The sequence below is a fragment of the Pogona vitticeps genome, chromosome 6, assembly GCF_051106095.1.
Source record: "Pogona vitticeps strain Pit_001003342236 chromosome 6, PviZW2.1, whole genome shotgun sequence".
NCBI classification, from domain to species: domain Eukaryota; kingdom Metazoa; phylum Chordata; class Lepidosauria; order Squamata; family Agamidae; genus Pogona; species Pogona vitticeps.
In genome coordinates, this window is record NC_135788.1 from 93,219,394 (window position 1) to 93,240,705 (window position 21,312).

Genomic DNA, 21,312 nt, shown 5'->3' on the forward strand with positions numbered 1-21,312 from the left:
ATGTAGTGATGGAGCATCCTTCCAGTTGCCAAGGTCTCCAGTGCAGGAACTCTTAATAATAAGTGAGGCCAAGGCAAACCGATGGTCACAACTTTTGAGGGCTGAAGCAGGAAAGAAAAGGGGAGAGGGGCCAGAGGTGACCTGCAGAAGGCAAAGAGACTTGGGGAATACCTCAGCTCCACAAATCTTTGCTAGAAATCAAGAATGTTAGAGGCACATTGCTAGTAGAGGCAAAGCAGCACATTCCTTCCCCTTCCACATGCAAAAAAACCCCAACACAATACTGTAGGACTGGCAGCTAAATTTTACTTCAGTGCTGGTGGCAACACAATAACCTTCACAGCACCTGAGGACAGGAGGCAAATTTATAGGCGGAAGCTGGAAGAATTATATATATATATTGTACTTCAGAGCTGAAATACGAATGTTAAGGCGACCCCTTCGCAACCAGCAACAAGGTCTGAGTAACTGCTGCTATCTTCTTCAACGCAGAAGACAGTTCACCACATTTTTAAAAGTAGACTAACGTCGTTTAAGGGCCCCTCTGGGTTTAGGGCTCTAAACCCAGTATGTGACAGAACACATAATATAATATACAGTTTTCATTACAGAACTAGATCTAAGCATGCTTTCAGTCTTTGTTGTTAGGTGCTGCCAGGCAGCATCTGACTTAGGCCGGCCCTACCAAGGGTCATCCAACAGCCCATCATTACTAGTCCTCTTAGCTCCCGTGTAAAGTAGTGCCTGCTGGCCTGCCTCGGTACCCCAATTAAAATCCATGGGATTTAAGGCCCCGGCATCCAATTGGTGTCCCATACATTTCAGTGGATTTACTGTATGACTGAATCTGAATCATAAATTGCTTTGCCCTTTTTAGAAAAGAAGGAACAACGTTTTGTTTTTAGAATCTAGCATTCATGATTTCTAATAAGAACGGGTCTCTTCGATGCAATATTCCCACAACCAAAGTCGGCTGACTCTGGAGCACAGCTGCTCACGACGGGAGGATCACCGCGCGCAGTTTGCCACCCTCGCTTTTTCCAGGGGAGTTTTTTGTTCTCCCCCCCCCCCCCCCCAGTAAGTTGTAATTCAGGCACTTCATGGTGGAAAGGCCCGCCTTTCTTGGCGGGCAGATGGGCTGCCGAGGAAACTGCGGCACTAAGACCCGGCAGAATCCCGTCTGGGGCGGCCTCCGTCTTCCTTCCCCCCTCCCTCCCTCCCTGCTTCCCGGAGACTCCCGATGGGCCTCCAAGCGGCTGGGCAGCTTTCAGCCACGGAGCCGCCGGGCGGAGGGACGGCATGGCGCGGCGGTGCAGCCGGGGGCTCCTGCGGGCTCTCCTGCTGCTCCTGGCGGCGTCGGCGGCGCCTCGAGCCCGGGCGCAGTACGAGAAGTACAGCTTCCGCGGGTTCCCCGAAGCCGAGCTGATGCCCCTGCAGAGCGCCTACTCTTACGCGCTGGAGCAGTACGAGGGCGAGAACTGGAAGGAGAGCAGCCGCTACCTGGAGGCCAGCCTGCGCCTCCACCGCCTGCTCCGGGACAGCGAGGCGCACTGCCACAAGGAATGCGCCCAGAGCGAGGAGAAGGCTGGCGGAGGAGCCGGAGGAGGTGGCGGCCCGGGAGCCGCTCTCGGGGAGTCTGCAGAGGGCGCGCGGAGCGCCTGGGCGCTGGAGGCACCGGGGCAACCAGGCGCTGCTGCGCTGGGAGAGAGCGCCAAGCCCGGTGGCGCCGAGGTCGGCGAGCCTGCAGGGGGCGCCCCGGAGGAATGGCTGCGCGAGATGGAGCTCTTCGGGCTGGTGCTGCGGCGCGCCTCTTGCCTGAGGCGGTGCAAGCGCGACTTGCCCGTTTTTCAGCTCAGCTATCCTCCCGTCGAGACCTTGCGGGACTTCCAGCGCCGCCTCCCTTATCAGTACCTGCACTATGCCCTCTTCAAGGTGAGCCCTAGCTCGGGTGCGGAGCCCACTCCTAAGAACCTAGGTTGGGTTTCTTTAGGGTAGGAGGGAGGGGGGTCTTGTTTTGGGCCAGGGAGCTGAGTTCTAATTATGGTGAGGCTTGGGAGATTGTATGGCGTTTGTGGGTAGGATTATAAGGGTAGTGGATAGGGCCACGGCAAGGTGAGGGGGGTCAGATGTACCACTAGAAATGTTGTCACAGGGCATAGAAAATGCAACTTAGTTCTGTGCAAAGCTATTCGGGAGTAAATTGCTGTTTAGCAAAATCATTGTCTAGCGAAAAGCATTTCCCCATTGGAATGCATTGAAACCTTCCCAATGGGGAAGAATTGTTGTTGTCTAGCGAAAATCGACCATAAGAAAGACGCTTTGCAAACCACCAATCAGCTGTTTAAATCGCTGTCTTGCGAAGCTTAGGTCCAGAAAAAACCTGTTTGCGAGTGCGGAGGGAGCTGTTAAAATCGTCGTCTAGCAAAAATCGAAATTCCCCCATAGGAATAACTGTTTTGCGAATCGCTATAGCGATTGCAAAAAGCCAGTGTCTAGCGAAAAAACTGTCATGCGGGGTAACTGTCTAGCAAGGCACCACTGTACACCCCTGTGTGGCCCATTTATCTCCTGCAGGCTGGAAACTCCTAAGCATAGATGGGGGGGGTAGGTACCCAGATAACATGCAGATGTTTTGGACTTCAGCTACTATGATCCTTGTCCAGTGGCCTTGCTGACTGAAGAGGATGGGATTTGTAGTTGAAAGCATTTGAGTTGGCCCATTATGAAAGAAGTTCACCCTTTGTGTTAGAAGGAGCTTAGTTTACACCAGAATTTTGTTCTGGCATGTGGTTTCAGTAGCAGCAGGATTCAGTGCTGGCATAGGTCGAAGCATTCCTGAGCTGGAACAGTGATTTTCCTTCCCCCTGAGTGACTGGAGAGAGTCCTCATATTTCATGTATTAGGTGGCAGAGTTTCTAGAGCAGAGGGTGCTCTTTCCAGAAACCTTTGGGCTTCCTCTTAAAACGAAGCACTGGCCAGTACATGGGATTCTGCCTATTACATCCATCGCTGCCACTTTGATATTTCCATGGGCGGAAAAGAGTTTAGCTGCAGCTGTTTCCAGGCGGATGCTTTTTGGAACTTAGGGTGAATCACTGCTCAAATTTGTCAGTAGAACATTCAGACCGCTCAGTGGAGAACAGCTCACTATTCAGACATCCTGATAAGAGCTAACAGTCATGATGACTTTTAAAGAGGAAGGATCTGTGGCCTTCCAGATGCTAGGCTGGCCTGTCACCTGGGCTGATAGCAGTTGTAGCCTAATCATATGAGCTACACATACCTTCCCAAATGAACGGCAAGTACTTATCTTGCTGTTCCCATTGTATACATCAGAAGCCAGGTTCCAATCAGCAGTAACTGAAGAGAGACATTTCTGCACAGCAAATATACTGCATGTCATTTTGCTCGTTGTATATAGAGGTAAAGGGGCTGTAGTTGGGTTGCATTTCTCTAGTATTATGGCCACTGAATGAAAAAAATCTACATGTGTGGTTGCTTCATTAAAACTTTCTATCCACATCATCTCACTTTGCAATTCCAGCTGGAGAGTTGTGATTGATTACCGCTCCTCCACGTGTGTACACTTTGTGGTGTTTTTTCTGGAGCAAGCCTGTGAATCATAAACTGCAGCCTACGTGCAAGACATCACGTCATTTCCAATGTGCATGTCAAAATGTGTGTTGCTGCTCTTAAGGGAGCTTCCTTTGCTACGTTTATTATATTTATTAGTTGAAATTAAATCGGTGACATGGATGTCCTACCTCTCTTGCTCAAAGAGAGATACATTGCTCTTCACCCCTCTAATATCATCTACACAGTGGCCCCTGTGGGGCTGTTGCAGACTGAAATTTAAAGGGAAAGGTCAAGCACAGCTCTCCAAATAGGAACACAGCATGAGATAATGTGGATAGAAAACTTCCATGAAACAATCCCATGTGTGGGTTTTGCATTCGTTGGCTGAGAAGGAGATTGCCTGGCCCAAAGTCCTCCAGGGAATGTCATGCTTCAGGAGGGCTTTGAACCTGGATCTCCTAAGTCACAGGTTCCCAACCTTGGGTAACCCAGGAGTTCTTGAACTGCAATTCCCAGAAGCCCTGACCAGCACAGCTAGTGCTGAGGCCTCCAGGGATTTGCAGCCCAAGAACTCCTGGGTTACCCAAGGTTGGGAGCCACTGCCCTAACCATGAGACCCTCCTTGTCTCTCATTTAAGTACTGTATCCTTAGACTTTGGCTGTTTAGACGTGAATATGCTGCATCAATCGGATCCCATCTCAAGTCTTTGAGTAGCCATATTTTCATTCTGTTTTACGTATACCATTTACCATTCTTCATACAGAGTTGATCCCTTTAAAAAAAAACATGACCCAAAATTTCCATGTAGGGATTAATGTGAAAAATGTGTGTAGATTTATAACACCTAACAGCCTTTCCCTGGGGGAGGTTTGCTCTCTCTTTTTTTGAAGCAAACCCACCGTTCTGCACACTTGTTGGATGGGATAGTCTGCAATAGGGGACGTTGCGTGCCAAGCTCCTATACAGAACTGCTTTGCCGTGCAGAAATGTCATGCACAAAGTTGTCCCCTTTGAGACAGTTAAGCAAAGTGCAGTTATGTCCCCTCTGTGTCCCGTCTAGCATTTACCTACTGAAAACATTTCATATTCTTTTTATCTTGCCTTTTTTTTCCCCTTTACATTTGCCTTCTAGCCAAGTGGATGGCTGGAGTTTTACATCTGGGCCCCCAAGGAAGTTCAATGCTGCACTTTTTTTTGCCAACAGCGCCTCGTCTTTGGGGTCTTGCCCACTCTCTTCTCCCCCCACCTCCACCAAAGAGGTATTCCCCTTGTTGGTCCTCCTTTACCAAAGCATTCAGATGTCACTTATCCCAACCCAAAGGCATCTATCTGTACTCTTTCAGTTTTCTCAAAGAGACGCAGAGACGCAGCCATGGTTTTGGGCAGGTGGGACTGATTCCTGAACTTCTCCAGTCTTTCAAACCATTGGCAGTGTGAAGTTCGAGTCTGTTTGTTAGGTGCCCATTTATGGAAGGGATGCTGGAGAGATACTGAACGAATCGTGGGGTTCTTTGAGCAAAACTGTGCCCGCCCACCCGCCCCTGAGGTGGATTCTTCCGTGGTGTGAAGGAGGCAGGAGGTTTGCCTTTAGAGTGAACCAGCCATAGGGAGCTTACTGCTGTCCATGAAGCAGTTTGGAATAACATCTTAGTAATGGGTGGTTTCTCCTCACAAGTTCTCAGTCTTTTCTTTTCAATTTCTCTACTGGCTTAGCTTGTTGACAGTGGAAACTACTACTACAAGCTGCCGGACTCTTAGAGTGACTCTGCATAAAAAGGTAAAGGTTCCTCTTGACATTTTAGTCAGTCGTTTTCGACTCTAGGGGGTGGTGCTCATCCCCGTTTCCAAACCATAGAGCCAGCGCTTGTCCGAAGACAGTTTCCGTGGTCACGTGGCCAGCACGACTAGACACGGAACGCTGTTTACCTTCCCACCGAGGTGGTACCTATTTATCTACTCACATTTACATGCTTTCGAACTGCTAGGTTGGTGAGGAGCTGGGACAAAGCGACGGGAGCTCACTCCGTCGCGTGGATTCGATCTTACGACTGCTTGGTCTTCTGACCCTGCAGCACAGGCTTCTGCGGTTTAGCCCGCAACGCCACCACTTCCCTATACGTGCCAGACTCTGCATACGTGTCAGTAAAATCTTTTGGCTGCAATTTTTTTTTCCTTCCAGTTGAAATAAGATGGGCAATAGGCATTCTGCCCTGCACGTCATAGGGTCAGAACAGGAGCCCTTGGCCTGGCAGTGAAAATAGATTGTATACCCGTGACAGAGGGTAAATTTGGTTTTATTTCCCAATAATAGGAGAGGGAGACCAAGACCCTTTTATGGTGGTACGGGATTAAAGTTGCCTGGAACAGTGAACAATGTAAGGGGTGGGATGGGTCTGAAATCATACATCAAATGGTCAATTGTGGCCTTCTGGATGTTTTTGGACTATATCTCTCATGATCCCTTACTCTTGACTAGAGTATATGGACTAGGACTGGTGGGAAATGTGGGCAATATATATGTTTGAAGGTCCAAAGTTGCTCATGCTAGCATCAAGAGAAGGAAAGTAAATGCTGATTTCTAATGATAGTACTAATTAATAGCTTTTTCTTCCCCCAGTAGAAAGGGTCAGTACTGAGTAAAGTGATATATAGGGCCAGCCTGCCTGAACCGATCCTGAAATTAAACCAGTCTGGGTAAATGCAGGTACAAATTAAGTCTGCACCACTCTAAAGCATGTTGTGATTCCTTAGACTGAGGAAGCATTAAAGGAGGACTTCTGAAAAGAGAAAATGGATGGGATCCTTGCTGTTCATTCATATTGCAGGTCTGATTATTTTTGACTCGTCATTTCTTAACAAAACGTCATGGGTGCAGTTGGAGTTTGCAGAATAAAGACTTAGGTACTTGTGCAATCTGGTAGTCCACTAGTAAGGTAAGGTAAAGGTTCCTCTTGACATTTAGTCCAGTCGTGTCCGACTCTAGGGGGCGGTGCTCATCCCCATCTCCAAGCCATAGAGCCAGGATTTTGTCCGAAGACAATCTTCCGTGGTCACGTGGCCAGTGCGACTAGACACGGAAGGCCATTACCTTCCTGCTGAGTTCATACCTATTTATCTACTCTCATTTCAAACTGCTAGGTTGGCAGGAGCTGGGACAAGTGACGGGCACTCACTCCGTCACATGGATTCGATCTTACGACTGCTGGTCTTCTGACCTTGCAGCACAGAGGCTTCTGTGGTTTAACCCGCAGTGCCACCACGTCTCTAGTCCACTAGTAGAATGGCCTTATTCTATTTTTAAAGCAAGTTTCTAGATCTTTTTATTTTTGCTTTTTTTAAAAAAGAGCTCATTTTCTTTAAAAAAGAAATTTTCAGATATGTCCCTTTTCAAATATGAGGTACACTTTGTTAAGGAGTATGCTTAGTCCAGTAGAGAATCTTAGAAACTCTGCAGATAGAAAGCTGCCTCTGTATTTTGCTCTCCCTAAATATAGTCATTTCTTTCTTCGCCCTAGAGCAGGGATGTGCCTGGTGGTAAGCCTTCCTTCCCCACGTCAGCACCCTGGCATTTAACACCATAATGAGAACAGCAGACGTGGGTGTGGGTTAGAGAAACCTTATTGATGAGCAAAAGATCACTATCGGGCCAAATCTTAGAAAATGCTTATGTTGGGCAAATGACTTATATAGGAGGCAGGCCAATTTGTAATGCTGATTCAGAGGCTTATTGAATGCCCAATTTTTATAAAGCCAGGTCACTGGCATTCTTTGGGTTCAGTTTTATGAACCTCCTCTACTAGTATTAACACTGTGTTCAGAATTCAGTATTATGATAATCTCAACATTCGTCTTTGAACTTAAAGCAAGAACGGGGAACGTGGGGCCCTGGTCGCACATCACAACTCCCATTATCCCTTACAATTGGCTGTAATGACTAGGGCTGTTGGAAGTTGTAGTTGTCACTATCCTTGCCCTTAAAGCAGTGGTCCCCAAACTTGGGCCTCCGGATGTTCTTGGACTTCAACTCCTAGAAATCCTGGCCAGCAGAGGTGGTGGTGAAGGCTTCTGGGAGTTGTAGTCCAAGAACATCTGAAGGCCCAAGGTTGGGGACCACTGCCTTAATACACCCAGAGAGGGAGCCAGGCGGATCTCCATGGGCAAGTTGTTCCAGAGGTGAGGGGCCACTGCTGAGAAGGCCCGGTTCCTTGTTCTTTCCTTCTGGACCTCCCTCGGTGTTAGGCCCCTCAGCTGCCCAGCCTGGCTGGAAAGAGTGACTCTGGCAGAACTGGGTGGGAGGAGGCGCTCTGCCAGATATAGAGGTCCTAAACCGTTTAGGGCTTTATATATCATAGTTAAGACTTTGAAATAAACACGGAATGGGTAGGCAATGTAAGGCGGCCAGCATGGAGGAAATATGTTGGTACCTTTTCACCCCTGTAAGAAGTCTAGCTGCCATATTCTGCACCATCTGGAGTTTCCGCGTCAGTCTCCAAGGCAGCCCCATGTAAAGTGTATTACAGTAGTCTGATCTCGAGACTACGAGCACATGGACCAAAGTGGTGAGTGCTCCCACATCAAGATAGGGATGCAGCTGGGCAATCCGCCGAAGATGGAAGTGTGCAGATTGGACCACTGACACCACCTGGGTTTCCATGGTGAACGGCAGGTCCAGATGTACACCCAAACTGCGAACCTCAGTCTTGGTGGTAAGAGTTCCCCCCCCCCCAAAAAAAGAGAGGAAGTTTCCCAAACCACTGATGCCTGGGGCACCCACCCGAGGGACTCCCATCTTGCCCGGGTTCAGCCTCAGTCCATTCTCCTGCATCTATTGCTGAACGGCCTCCAGGCAGCGCTCAAGACAGCGCTCAAGGGACGAAACTGTGTCCACTGTTGTTGGAAAAAAGGCAGGCTGGATCAATTGATGGAATATCTGAGAACAATCAGTGGTAAGGGAGGCTTCTTGTTGGTACAGTATGAGTTTTTTCTTTTAAACACCAAAAAAATGATAGCAGTGAAATGAAGCTGCCAGACGATATGATCTAGCAGGCTTGCCCAACTTGTGACTCACAGGTTGTGTATTCTGCATTTTGCTCCTTGCTTAGAAACCCACCATTATTATTATTTTTTAATGTCCAGAGGGGTAGGTGTGTTGGTTTGTTGGAAAAACAACAACAAAGTCCTTAAAGTGTCACTGCACTCTTAACAAATTTTATTAGGATGTAAGCTTGAATGGGTAGCGGCGTAATAACACGTGTGACTTGTTAAGATTCAGCATGATAATTTTTGCTATTTCAAGCAGGCAGGAAAATCAGGCAATTTATTCAAGGAAACCGCACGTGGCTGTTGGCCTGAATTCCTCTTTGTTGCCACATATTTTTTCCAGCTGCCTTCCGCTATAAGTTTGGTCATGCATGCTGTCAGTGGCTGAGCATGGGGGGGGAAGAAAGACACTCTACACATGCTCAGAATCAAACTTATTGTCACTGCTTTGTATGTTACAAGATTAAGCCCTTACACTGAAAGCTACCGGGCTAAAATCTGGCACCCCAGTCCATCTTCTGAGGTTTCGCTGTGAAACAGATGGTTTTCTGATCACCAGCCATGTTGGGGCTTTTTTAGGAAAGCTTTCTAACAGATGGAACTTATAGATTGCTGAATGTATGGGACCTTTCAAAGCCAGAGTTCTCTTCCTTTATACTGTAATTGGAAGAGAAATTCTGGAAACAATTGCGGCTAATCGACAAAATGCTAGCCACAAGAACAATATTCAACTAACTCCTTCTCAGTTACCTGTAGCCTCTTCTACAGTTTCCTTTCTTCATGCAGTGCAAAGCAACAGGATGCTGGCCTAGATATATTTCAGTCTAGACCAGCCCCCAGATGCTGTCATTTAGTTTTTTAATCTACATATATGCATGATGAGCATTGGCTCCTCAGACTGATTTGTTTGAATTCATATCACTCCTGGCAAGCAGTGGGGATATTGAACTCAGTTTCATACTTGTGTGCTCACATGCATAATTCATACTGTATGTAGAATTTTACATGTGATGCTGCTTGTATGTACATTTGTTACTCAGATGCTTTTGAACTGCAACTCCCAGAAACCCCAGTCAGCACAGCTGGTGATGAAGGCTTCTGGGAGTTGCAGTCCAAAACTCCTGAGTAACCCAAGGTTAAGAACCAGTGCTCTACATGATCTCCACCTCAATTCCCTTTGAGATATGTGAATTGCAACGATTTTCTCATTTGCTACACCATCATTATATATACAAGTGTGGGAGTAGCAATTTAGAGAGATCTCTCTGGTTGGCTTGGATTAGACACTGCCAGAGTGCTTTGGAAAAGAGATAAGTAAAGTGGTATGGTTGAGGGCGTGAGCTGGGGAAGAGAAGCAATGGACTGAATGGACAGCCATGGTGTACTGTAGCCAAGGCTTGTAATATCAGAGTATCAGATTTTATTTTATTTATTTAGATGAGCAGAAAAAGTGACATATTCTGTCACTGCTCCCTGTTCCATCCGACTTTAATTGCCATCTGCACAATAGCTGGAGGCAAAATAGCAGATATGTATTGTTCCAGCTCATCCCTCCTATAATGCAACACATTTTAGTATTGAAACGAGCAGTCAAAACCCATTAGCTTTGCAAAATACCTGCTCTGTTGGCATTAAGAACTGCTAGAATGTTTTGGGTGGTTGTTTTCGTTTTGACTAACATATGTAGGTGCTTGCCTTTTAGAACTGTCCTTTGGAGCATGGCACTGGGTACAGAATTTGTCTCTATGACACTGACGGGAAGATCAAATGGGTCTGATCTAGCCCGTAAACCAGGAAATCCCCATTGTGGCCTAAGCCACACGTTTTTAAATGTGGTTTGCAACCCATCATCAAGATGTGGTACAGCAGCAATACAGTGCAGATACAAAAGAAGTGACCAGATAAGAAAAGAAATTAAATTGGCTCCAGTTTGGATGAAAGTGTATCCAGGGCCTGAAAATGTGAACAAATTCTGCCTTTAACAGGCTCTTTGTACTTTTCTCAGGCAAATAAGATTGAGAAAGCCGTGTCAGCTGCTCACACTTTCCTGCAGAAGAATCCCAAGCATGAGATGACCCAGAAGTACCTGAATTATTACAAGACGATGGTGGACGTAGAGGAGTACCTTGTAGACTTGGAAGCACAGCCCTATGAGGTAACTGGAAGGACGAACATTTGGGTACTAGAGAGAGAGGGAAGACTGGATCAGTTGCCAAATGAAGTCAAATGGCAGACTGCAAAAGCAACAAGTATCTTGAACATGGCAAAAATGATCCCAATATGTTTGGTATCACAAATGCAGAGTGTGGGGGAGAAGCGGAGGAGGGTTGTGTGGTGATAATAATTGGTTACCCTGTTTTAGGAAACTTTTTCTTCTGTTGCTCATTCTTCTGAGTTTATTTCAGATGACGTTAACATGCTAGGTTAGTGGCCTTCACTGTTATCATCATCATCATTATCATCATCTTAGAATGGCAGAACTGGAGGAGACCCCATGGATCAATGAGTTCAACCCTTGTCAAGGAGGCACAGTGGAGAATCAAACTGCCAACTTCTGACTCTGCAGCCAGATGCTTAGACCACTGAGCTATCTAGAAGTTCTAGTCAGTGATGACATCAGGCCAAGACTTGGGGGAAGATGTCTAGGGTCTTACTCAGCAAGATGAGCAGGAAGGCCCCCAAATGCATGTTGCATACAAGAAAAAACCCTTCCATAGGGCCATCAGGGCAGACATTCTGGGCCCCAATCAACAAGATGAGTAGGAGGTCCCCCCGAACACAGTTAAACTGGTTGACTATATTTTGAAGGAAGAGAAGGAATACACATTGGCCAGAGTGCCAAACAGGACAGAGACAACTGGGTTTCATCCAGCATGGCAAGTCTTGATTTCATGTTTTATAGACCCCCTTGTTGAACCTGATCTGCTGTGTCTTCTCTGTTTTTTTAACAGACCGTTTTTGTCCGAGCAGTGAAACTCTACAACAGTGGCGATTTCCGGAGCAGCATCGCTGACATGGAGCATGCACTGTCTGACTATTATAAGGCCTATGACAATTGCCTAGCAGGCTGCGAAGGCAGCTATGAGCTCCGTGAATTTAAGGACTTCTATCCGGCCATTGCAGGTAAGGGCATTGAGGCAGGGGCAGCCATTGCAGGTAAGGGCAGTGATGTGTCCATCGTGCATGTGGACAAGCTCATAGCTCCTGGTCCTGCTTTGAGCTCTTGGTGACCCAGTGGCAGGCATTTTCAGATGTCAGACTTATAGCTGAGGAGCTTTCCCCCCTTGAAACAATAAAACATGTAACACAGAAGCACAGTGAAGAACAACAGGGTAATTGCAGAATTATTTCACTCTCTCAGAATAGTTTACATGGTCAGTTCAGATGGGCACATTCTGTAATCTCAATCTTATATGTTCTGGAATCCAAGTCAATGTGTAACACTGGGCAACCCAAGACTATTTTATCAGTGGTATTGGAAGGTAATCACTCCGGAATTATATTCATTTTCTTTTGATTCTTTTCTTCCATCCCCCAATCCCTGTTCTTCCACAACAACCACTCTCCATCCAGATCATTTTCTTGATGTCCTCCAGTGCAAGGTGGATTGTGAGGCTGAACTGACACCAAACGTGGGCGGCTACTTTGTGGAGAAGTTTGTGGCCACCATGTACCACTATCTTCAGTTTGCATATTACAAATGTGAGTTGTTGGTGAAGGGGCTGATCTGGAGATGTTTACCATTATGTGTGGAGCTGGTCATTGGGTGTATTACTCCTGTTTCTCCTATGTCCAGCCTTAGCTGATTCAGTTCAGTTTGGTTAGTTTAATTGTATGCACTCTTCAGACTGCTGCAAAACACACAATCCAAAGACAACTGCATGACTGTACAAAATCACAACACACCTCCCACAACCTGTATAAAAGCAACACTCCAACAGTCAGCATTACCTGAGAAAAAACAGCATCCTGTTTTTTAAAATAAATACATCTAGCATTGACGGTTGCAGATAAGAAGCATGGAAGCTTCATAGGTGGTTAGATTTCTGAGTAAAGAGGGTGAACAGTTAATGTCACTAGAATTTCACAGGTGGCGAACGTTTGGCATGCCAGATGTTTTGGGCGATAATAATCCTTTATTATTGAACCACATTGGGTATTCTGGGAAATGTAGTCTAGAACATCTGGAGTTCCAGTGTTTCACCACCCCTGTATTAGATCATACATGTAGCCATCAGGAACCAAGTATACAGCCCTGTCTCTTCTAGGTACAATAGGGTTTGCTATTGTATTTTTCCAGATGCTCATCAAAGGGCTGGGAAGATCTCATCCTTCCATGGATCACTTAGTCCTATGTGATAAGGTTACTGTTGTTTGGCAAGAAGAGGTTGAAAATTGCAGAGAACACCTGTCTTGTTAAGGGATTATGGGAGATAAAATCCAACGTTGACTGCCACCGGTTTTGTACCTACGGAAGACATGGAAACGAGCTGCTTTTTCCTCCCCTTGTATTCAGAGAACAGCACATTGTTTTAGCCCATTTCCATTAAAAATTGGTAGCAGGCCAGATCTTACCACTTGGCTTAGAGCAGGGTGGGCAACGTGTGGCCTGTCAGATATCGGTGAACTTGAGCTGTGATGAGGTCAACCAGCGACGAGCTGCTCAGTGGTGCAATCCAGTAACGTCCAGCAATGGCTCCCAACCTTGGGTCTTCAGTTGTTCTTGGACTATAACTCCACAGCTAGTTATGAAGGCTCCTGGGTGTTTTAGGCAAAGAACACCTGAGGACCCAAGGTTGGGAACCACTGGTCTAGAGCAGTGTTTCTTAACCTTTTTGAAAGAAACGCCCCCTTGAGCCATTGAGGAAGTTATCATCGCCCCCCTCCCCGCGGCGATGATATTTATTTATTTATTTATTTATTTATTTATTTATTTATTTATTTATTTATTTATTTATTTATTTATTTATTTATTTATGACACTTAAATCCAGTGACCCCTGAAAACAAAATTCAATTCCAAGAAAATGAAATGCCCCAAAAAAGTAACATTTAATGATTTAGTTGCAAGCGAATTTTAAGACGCAAAAAGAAATATAAAAAGGGCATAAAAACAAACCACAATGCAGGAACTACAAATTTCAAGATGAAAACTCTGAAACTAAATTAAGATTGGAGAAAAATATATATTCATGCACACTGTAAAAAGGCTGCAGCCATCTTCACAGGTTTGGCTTGCTCCAGCGCCCCCCTACCACCCCCTTCTGCTCCAGCGCCCCCACACCGCCCCTTTTCGTTCTACCGCCCCCCCTGAAAAATGAAATCGCCCCCTGGGGGGCATTATCGCCCACGTTAAGAACCACTGGTCTAGAGGACCAAAAATTGCTGACTCCTGCTTTTAGAAGTCATTATTTGTCTTGCCCCTCCTTTTCTTCCCCCATCCTCCTACGTCCAATACTGTGATTAGCATGTTTCTCTCACTAAGTTAGTGTCTTGGTTTTGGTACAGTGAATGATATCAAGAACGCAGTACGGAGTGTCGCCAGCTACATGCTCTTTGATCCGGGAGATGAAGTCATGCAGCAGAACCTGGCCTATTACCGTTTCCATCGGGAGCGCTGGCATTTGGAAGAGAACGATTTCAATCCACGACCGGTGAGAACTGGAAGGGAAACAGACAGTGTCCTTGCCCGCTTTGCGTTTTGGATATACAGTGGTGCCCCGCATAGCGACGATAATCCGTTCTGGAAAAATCGTCGCTATACGGATTCGTCGCTATGCGGAACAAAAAAGCCCATAGAAACGCATTAAAATGCGATTAATGCGTTCCTATGGGCTTCAAACTCACAGTTCAGCAAAGATCCTCCATAGTGTGGCCATTTTCCCTGCTCGGTAAACGAATCCGTCCCAGAAAACAGCCGGCGGCCATTTTGAAACCGCCAATCAGCTGTTAAAAAAGCATTGCTATGATCGGGAACCGATCATAGCAAAGCAAAATTCCACCGCCAGCCAGCCCCAGGCGGTGCCTGGCCTCCTTGCCGGGGCTGTCCCGGGGCACAGACAGGCGGGCCGGAGGGTCTTTGGAAGGCAGCCGCCTGGGGTGGGAAGGGGTGGGTGGGAAGGGGCACACCAGCCTAACGCCACTCGCCAGCCAGCCAGCTAGTCCGGGAGACACCCGGCCTCCTTGGCCAGCGAGCAGCGGGCTGGAGGAAGGCAGCCGCCCGGGTTGGGGAGGAGGGGTGGGAAGGGGCGTGCCAGCCTAACGCCGCTCGCCAGCTAGCCCGGGAGACACCTGACCAAGGCTGGTGAGCAGCGGGCTGGAAAAAGGCAGCCGCCTGGGGTGGGGAGGAGGAGTGGGAAGGGGAGCACCAGCCACCACCAGCAAACCAACCCCAGATGCCCGATCTCCTTGGCCGGCGAGGAGGGGGTCCAGCCACTGACTGATCCCGGTCCCCGGTGGGCTCCTCCTCCTTTTCAGCGCCTCCCGCCGCAACTCCTCTCTGGCTCGACACCCCAGGGGGTGCTGCGCACAGGGATCGGGGCCAGGCCCTTCACCCCTCCTTCCCTTCCGAGGCACCGATCAGCTGTTTGTTTTGCCATGATCCGTTCCCCAAGCAGGGAACCGATCATCGCAAAGCGAAATTCCCCCATAGGGAACATCGGAAAGCGATCGCAAAAGCGATCACAAAATCTTCATCGCAAAGCGATTTCATCGTTATACGATGCAATTGCTATGCGAGGCATCACTGTAACAACCTTTGATACGTGCACTCTTCCCAAGGAGTCTTCGTGGAGGCCATGCCATCTGGCCCTTGGGCCCCAAAAGCTTACCCATCATAGGGGTAAGAGAATCACAAGAGTTCTCTTTATACAAGGTCTGATAGTGTCCCTGGTTCTTTTGATATGAATACAACTTGCCTTGAGGTGAACTCTTTTGAATGATGAGGCTTGAAATATCAGGCAAGGGAAGGAAAAGGAAACATAGCCAAAGCATGGATATGAATGATTTCCCCATTTTCAGCAAAGCTAAAGATGAGGAGTAAGCCTAAGGCTTTGTTGGAAATGTGAGATCTGAAAGTTCAGAGACAAGTGGTAGCCCATTGCAACCCCTCAGGTGCTATTTAGATTTGTGAGGGCACCTCAGTTTTGGTTGTTCTGCTGCAGCTGCAGCTGCATCTTTGGGAAAGATGTGCAAGCTGGATGCCTCACTGGCACTTGAGTATAGTTTTCCTGTGCACCCTCTTCCTTGGGCATCTGAGCAACAGGAAGCTCAAGACTCCTGCACTTCCCAGGGGTTTGCAGGTGTCATCGCTTCCAAGGTGGCTATGGAAGTGTTTGCACACCTAGTTATTCTCAGCAGGAAATGCCTTCTTTCAGTTAACATCGGAGTGGTTCCAGACTAAGAAAATATTGCACCTTAGTCTTCTGTGAATGACCCTTGTCTTCCTCTCCTTACTCACAGGAGGCGTTACACTACCACAATCAGACATCCACACAGAGGAAGCTCTTGGAGTTTGCCCGACTCTACCTCCAACCAGATGATGAGGTGAGGGTTCAGGAGACCCAAAGCTAGTGCAACGTGGTGGTTGGTTTGGTGTTATACTGGGGAATAGCCAGTTCAAACCTCTGTCTACTTGCAAAGGCTGCTGGGTGGTTTTAAGCCAGTCTCTTCCTGTCTTCTCTCTGTTTCTCTCTCTCTCTCTCTTGCACACCTCAAACCCTAATATGGAGTGGACAACCTCTGTCTCTCCAGATAATGTTGGACATGCGCCCTATAGAACCCCTTGCTGGCACAATCAATAGTACTGTTGATCTGCATTCACCGTCATACATTATCTGGAGGGCCACATGTTGTCCATCTTGGCCTAAGCCAAGACACAAGAAGAGAGGTAGCTTAAGAGTAGACTGTTGGTATCTCTTAGCCCTCCCTTAGGATAGACCAAAGCTCATTTGCTTTTCTGATGGGAGATGCTTGATGTATCTGTAGTGGAGAAAAATAAGTATTTCATTCACAGAATAGGAAGGGGAAGATCCTTAAATTTTAGCTACATCTCTGCCTACGTAATAATCCATGCTTGGAAAATGAGTTTGCTGCCCTTAGAGATGCGGGGGTTTTAGGCTATCACTCCCAGAACCAAAAGCCAGGTTCAGAGAGCTGTAATTCAAGATCTCTGGAGAGCACTGAGTTGGTGAGGGCTGTTCTATAGAATACTGTGTTTTGCCCATGCATTCAAAGTTCTTGGCTTCTGCCAGCTCTTATGAGACTTGTTCATAGTACAATATATTTCTTAATATTTAAAGCGTTACAGGATTCTTGTTAGATGCTGCTAACTTCAGGTAATTGTCCTTTTTTCTTTGCTTATATACAAAAAGTGCTGGCTTCAAAATCATTATTTTGTTTTGTACTTGATAATAGCACAGGCTTTTTTGTTTTTAATCATAAGCCACTGTGATTTGTTGATAATATGGATTAATATGGGCTAAATCTACCATTATGCAAACATATGCTTTCTCCCCCCACTTCGCTGGCAATTCGCCACATATGCCCTAATCCTGCAGGGCATATTGGGGGACATGTGTGTGGAAGGTTTCAGGAGAGGTTTGTTCCACCAGATCTTCCCTGTTGGCAGAAAAACACAATGAGATACAGTGGTGGGTGGGTGGGTGTGTAAAAACACAATGGGATACAGTGGTGTGTACGTGCATATGTGCATGTGCTGACACTATGCACGTAGGTGTGTGAACACAGACACCCCCATTTTTCTGTAGCCTTAGTATTTCATGTGGGCATTTTCTGTATGATTTCAGCTCCTATTTTGACAGCCATATGGGCACTGGCATGATAGAACCAGATTAGGCAGGGTGAAGCACCGGGACTATGTGAATAACAGAAACTATGACATCACGTGGCACCTCCATCTGAGGTTAACTATATTCTTCACAGTGATTGAGAGAAATGTATTGTTGCAAGCTATTCTTGTTTTAATGCAAAGTATTTGACGATGGTTTGGTCTCAGTAGCCCAGTAAGATATGTTAAATGTATAAAAGACCTGCTCTTTAGTTGTTGAAGTAGACAGTCCAGTTGCTTACACTCTCTGTAGGAGGGAAGATGGCATGAGGAATGTTGCGATGAGCACCTGCATTTCAAAATTTATCCCTGTGTATGGATGGAAAACTGGCAGGGGTGTATATATAATGCTGAGTGTTGTGCTCACTGCCGTTTAGACATGTGCAGCATGTTTGTAAAAGCATAGGAGAGCAGCTGTAGACTCGAACAGTCTAGTGGTCTCTTGAGCAGATCTCTGGTGACCAGTTTTTCTTTCCTGCCTAAGGGAGAGGTAGGGGATGGTGAGGAAGCAACAGAGCCGAAATATCCATCAGACGCTGAATTTGAGGAGATCGGGGACTATGAAGAAGGATTCCTTTCTCAGTGGTGGCAGGAGCCGAGAACCAAAGGCGATAAAGCTGATCAAGGTTACTGATGGCACAACCCTGTCTGTACACCTTCCTCTTCCGCCTCCGGGCTCCTTCACCACCTCCCTCCCTGCTTGGTGTTTTGTCTCTTCTCCTCCTGCATTGTGTCCTCAGTGTGCCACCCCTGCTTCCACCTGAGTTTCCCTGTCCGTCCCGTCCATCCATTTCTTGTGACTGAGTTTGGCTTCTCCATTTGGGCAGCTCCCGGTAGGCACCTCAAGAGCTGAAAACAGGAAATGAGAGCTGGCCTGGCTTCCTGTGCAAGCCTGGAAGGTGTTCCCACTTCAGCGTACACAGCTGTGCCGCTCTCCACCCAACACCCTCTTCACGCTGCCAGCCCTGAAGCTTTTTTAGTGGCATGGTTGTTGCGCATGTTGCATGGATCCTGGAGGAGGGCAGCCAATGAGCATGTGGAGCCCGGCATTGACTTCCTGACCAGCATGAGCAGTATATCTGGGGACAGCGACCCGTCCCATCTGGGGACAGCGACCCGTCCCCTGTCTCAGCATAAAGTGAGGAGACAATTTATTTTAACACATTGTTCTTTGTTCACAGAGAGACTCGAATGAGTGGTACAATTCCTTCTGCAGGCAAGGCGGCAGCTTAATTCCTTGTACCCAGCACAGCTGAACCGGGCTATCTGACACCACAGGCAAATGTGCTCCGGATGGGTATTCCAACACATTTTGTGCCTTGAGAACACTGCCCTCCTGCTATTTTTTTAAAGAGTTTCACTGTTAAATGGCTCAGCAAAGCTGGGACAGTTCCACCATCAACATCTTTCCTGTAGAACTTTTAATTCTGACCCAGAGCGGATCAGCTGAGCATGGGTACCTCTGAGCCATCCAAAGCTCCTTTTTTCTTTTCCTTTTTATCCCATGGTGCTTCACTTCTCTAAAAAGTACTGTGAGGTTTGGAAGTAAAACCTCCGTGCACAGGTAAAGGGGGGCAGAGGAGAGCCTAGTACAGCATATCTACTTCTGGTTTTACCTTCTGATTTTTCTTATTGTTAACCTCAAATACATTGGAAACTAGGGACCTTGACTGCCCACACAAGCATGTGTTTGTGTATGCATAAACACGTACACAAATGGTAGTCACTAGGGTGAACAATTTCCCAGTGCTACTGGTTCCCTGCAAAACCAAAGGTCAGCCATTGACCCTTTCCTCCAGGAGAACAAGGGGGTGGAAGTCAGGAATGGTGGGTCTCCTTTGCTTTTTACTAGAAATGACCTCAAGATCCACTTGATCAGGACCATGTGCAATGTGGTGGAACCAAAGTTGGGCTTCCGTACAGGATTGATGGCCACGGTCCATGTGCTCAGCCCAAGAATTTGCATTTCACACCAGAACTGATCCCAGTTCTTTCATACATAAATCTTCTCTGTCCCGTATTCAGCTTTCTTTACTTTAGCAGTATAACTTGGGAGTGGGAAATTTGAGGACCTGCTGGCTTTTTTTTTTAACAACTGGGAACTAAAAACTGTTGCCGATGTGTTTGAAATGATCTTGAGATCCCCCAGCAGATCCTGAGCTACTTTCTACCTCCCTTCCTACTCACCCCCATGTCCTAGAGCTTTGCCTGTTAAAGAAACAAACCCCTAGCATGGATGGTTCTGACCGGAATTGACATTTCACATTGTGCACCAGAACCAGCAATTGGAAAAGTTATTTTGGGGTGGGCGAGCTACGGGATGCCAGGTGGAAAATTCTGCCAGTTGTAGCACTTAAAAGTAATGTTTTAAAATTCTAGCTAAAAATTTCAGTAGTCATGGGTAACTTTGGACCTCGTTCTTGAACAGACCAATAGGTACATGCAGATTGGCCTGCCGTGTGCCTTTTTTCATCTTCACAGAGCTGCCTTTGTACTCGTGTTTTCAGATAATTTAATTTTTCAGCTTTGTACAGAGTTTAAAATGTTTTTTAAAGTTTAATTTTAATAAAATACCTCCCATTTCTATTACAGCTGTGGTCTGCGCATGATATTCTTTTTTTCTTTAGTTCATTTATCCAAATCAGTGAGCCTGGGCCCTAATTTCTTAAGATTTTTGGACCCCAAAACTAATTTGTGGCTGCGACTACACTGCCTCGCTGAATCAGGGCAATTCTGCTTTGCTGTGGCTTGATTCACAGCCTATTTTACGTTTCTGTTCAGATTAGGTGATCACAGGGAGACTGGATTGTATCTACACCGGCCCCTCCAGTACACAGCCTACAGCCCTTTTTTCCTTTCATCCTGCTGTCTACTGATCCTTGGCTGGCCTTTTATGTTTCATTGTAAAGCTGGTAGGCAGTTTAAAGTGTTACATGATGCTAGAGAAAAGGGACAGTTTGCCAGAGTCCTTCATAACATACAAACACACGCACACCACAGAAACATAATAGTGTGCTATAGTTTATCAGAGTTGTTATTTCATATTGATTTTTTATCTTTCCTTTCTTGTCCATGCAGAGGTGAACTAATGCTAAAGTAATAATACAGTGGTAAGTGTTCTAATGCTAAACTCGATAGTTTGGTTTTTTTTTTTAATTAAAAATATGTTAGGGTTACTAGGGAGAAAGATTACGGGGGCAGGTGCTCCCACTGTCCAGAACATCACACCCAGTTTAGAACATCACCAGAATACCACTCACAGTAACACCCTCCATCCTTTTGAAGAATAAAACAACTGCTTGCACACGGAAAACAGAATTCAAATAGTTTCAAGTTAAAAGGTAGATACCCCCAGTGGCGGGGGGGGGAGGAATTCCGCTACGGAAGCAAAAACGGCCAGGCAAATTTGAATTGACCCTTGCATCAAGTGATCAATTTAAAATATTGATTGTGTCTGCTTTACTTTCACAACAAATCCCATACTATTTACCCATGTAGTTGTAACCTTAGTTTAGATTAATATTAGTGGGTAATGTTTCAGTTTCCATCTGTGAATGATAGGAATTATAATCCAACACATCTATAGAGTACCAGGTTAGAGAATCCTGTCCTGAACCATGGATCTAACAACTTGGTAAGCTTTTTTTCTCATCTGCGACTCTGATTTCTTCTTCCTGCCTGCCTCTAGTGACAGTTGTGTTGCTCACTCACTCTTGAAACTCTACAGACTGTTTGTTTGGATTGTTGTTGTTATTTAGTCGTTTCCGACTCTTCGTGACCCCATGGACCAGAGCACCCCAGGCCCTCCTATCTTCCACTGCCTCCCGGAGGTCTGTCAATTTCATGTT

The 21,312-nt window shown here is 46.5% G+C and overlaps 1 protein-coding gene across 3 annotated transcripts; it reads left to right on the top strand.

Annotated features, from left to right (window-relative positions):
• The first annotated feature begins 1,201 nt into the window (after positions 1-1,201).
• Positions 1,202-20,053, top strand: P3H4 (prolyl 3-hydroxylase family member 4 (inactive)). 3 transcript variants are annotated; one of them, XM_073004269.2, is made up of 8 exons: positions 1,204-1,932; positions 10,623-10,772; positions 11,569-11,740; positions 12,191-12,319; positions 14,125-14,270; positions 16,078-16,161; positions 17,949-18,090; positions 18,292-20,053. In XM_073004269.2, the coding sequence occupies exons 1-8, from the start codon at positions 1,300-1,302 to the stop codon at positions 18,315-18,317; spliced, it is 1,482 nt and encodes a 493-aa protein (XP_072860370.2). In that variant the 5' UTR covers positions 1,204-1,299; the 3' UTR covers positions 18,318-20,053. The 3 variants fall into 3 exon arrangements, with proteins under 3 accessions (XP_072860372.2, XP_072860370.2, XP_072860371.2); XM_073004270.2 differs by having other exon boundaries at positions 1,205-1,932; positions 18,646-20,053; XM_073004271.2 differs by lacking the exon at positions 17,949-18,090 and having other exon boundaries at positions 1,202-1,932; positions 18,646-20,053.
• The last annotated feature ends 1,259 nt before the right edge of the window (positions 20,054-21,312 follow it).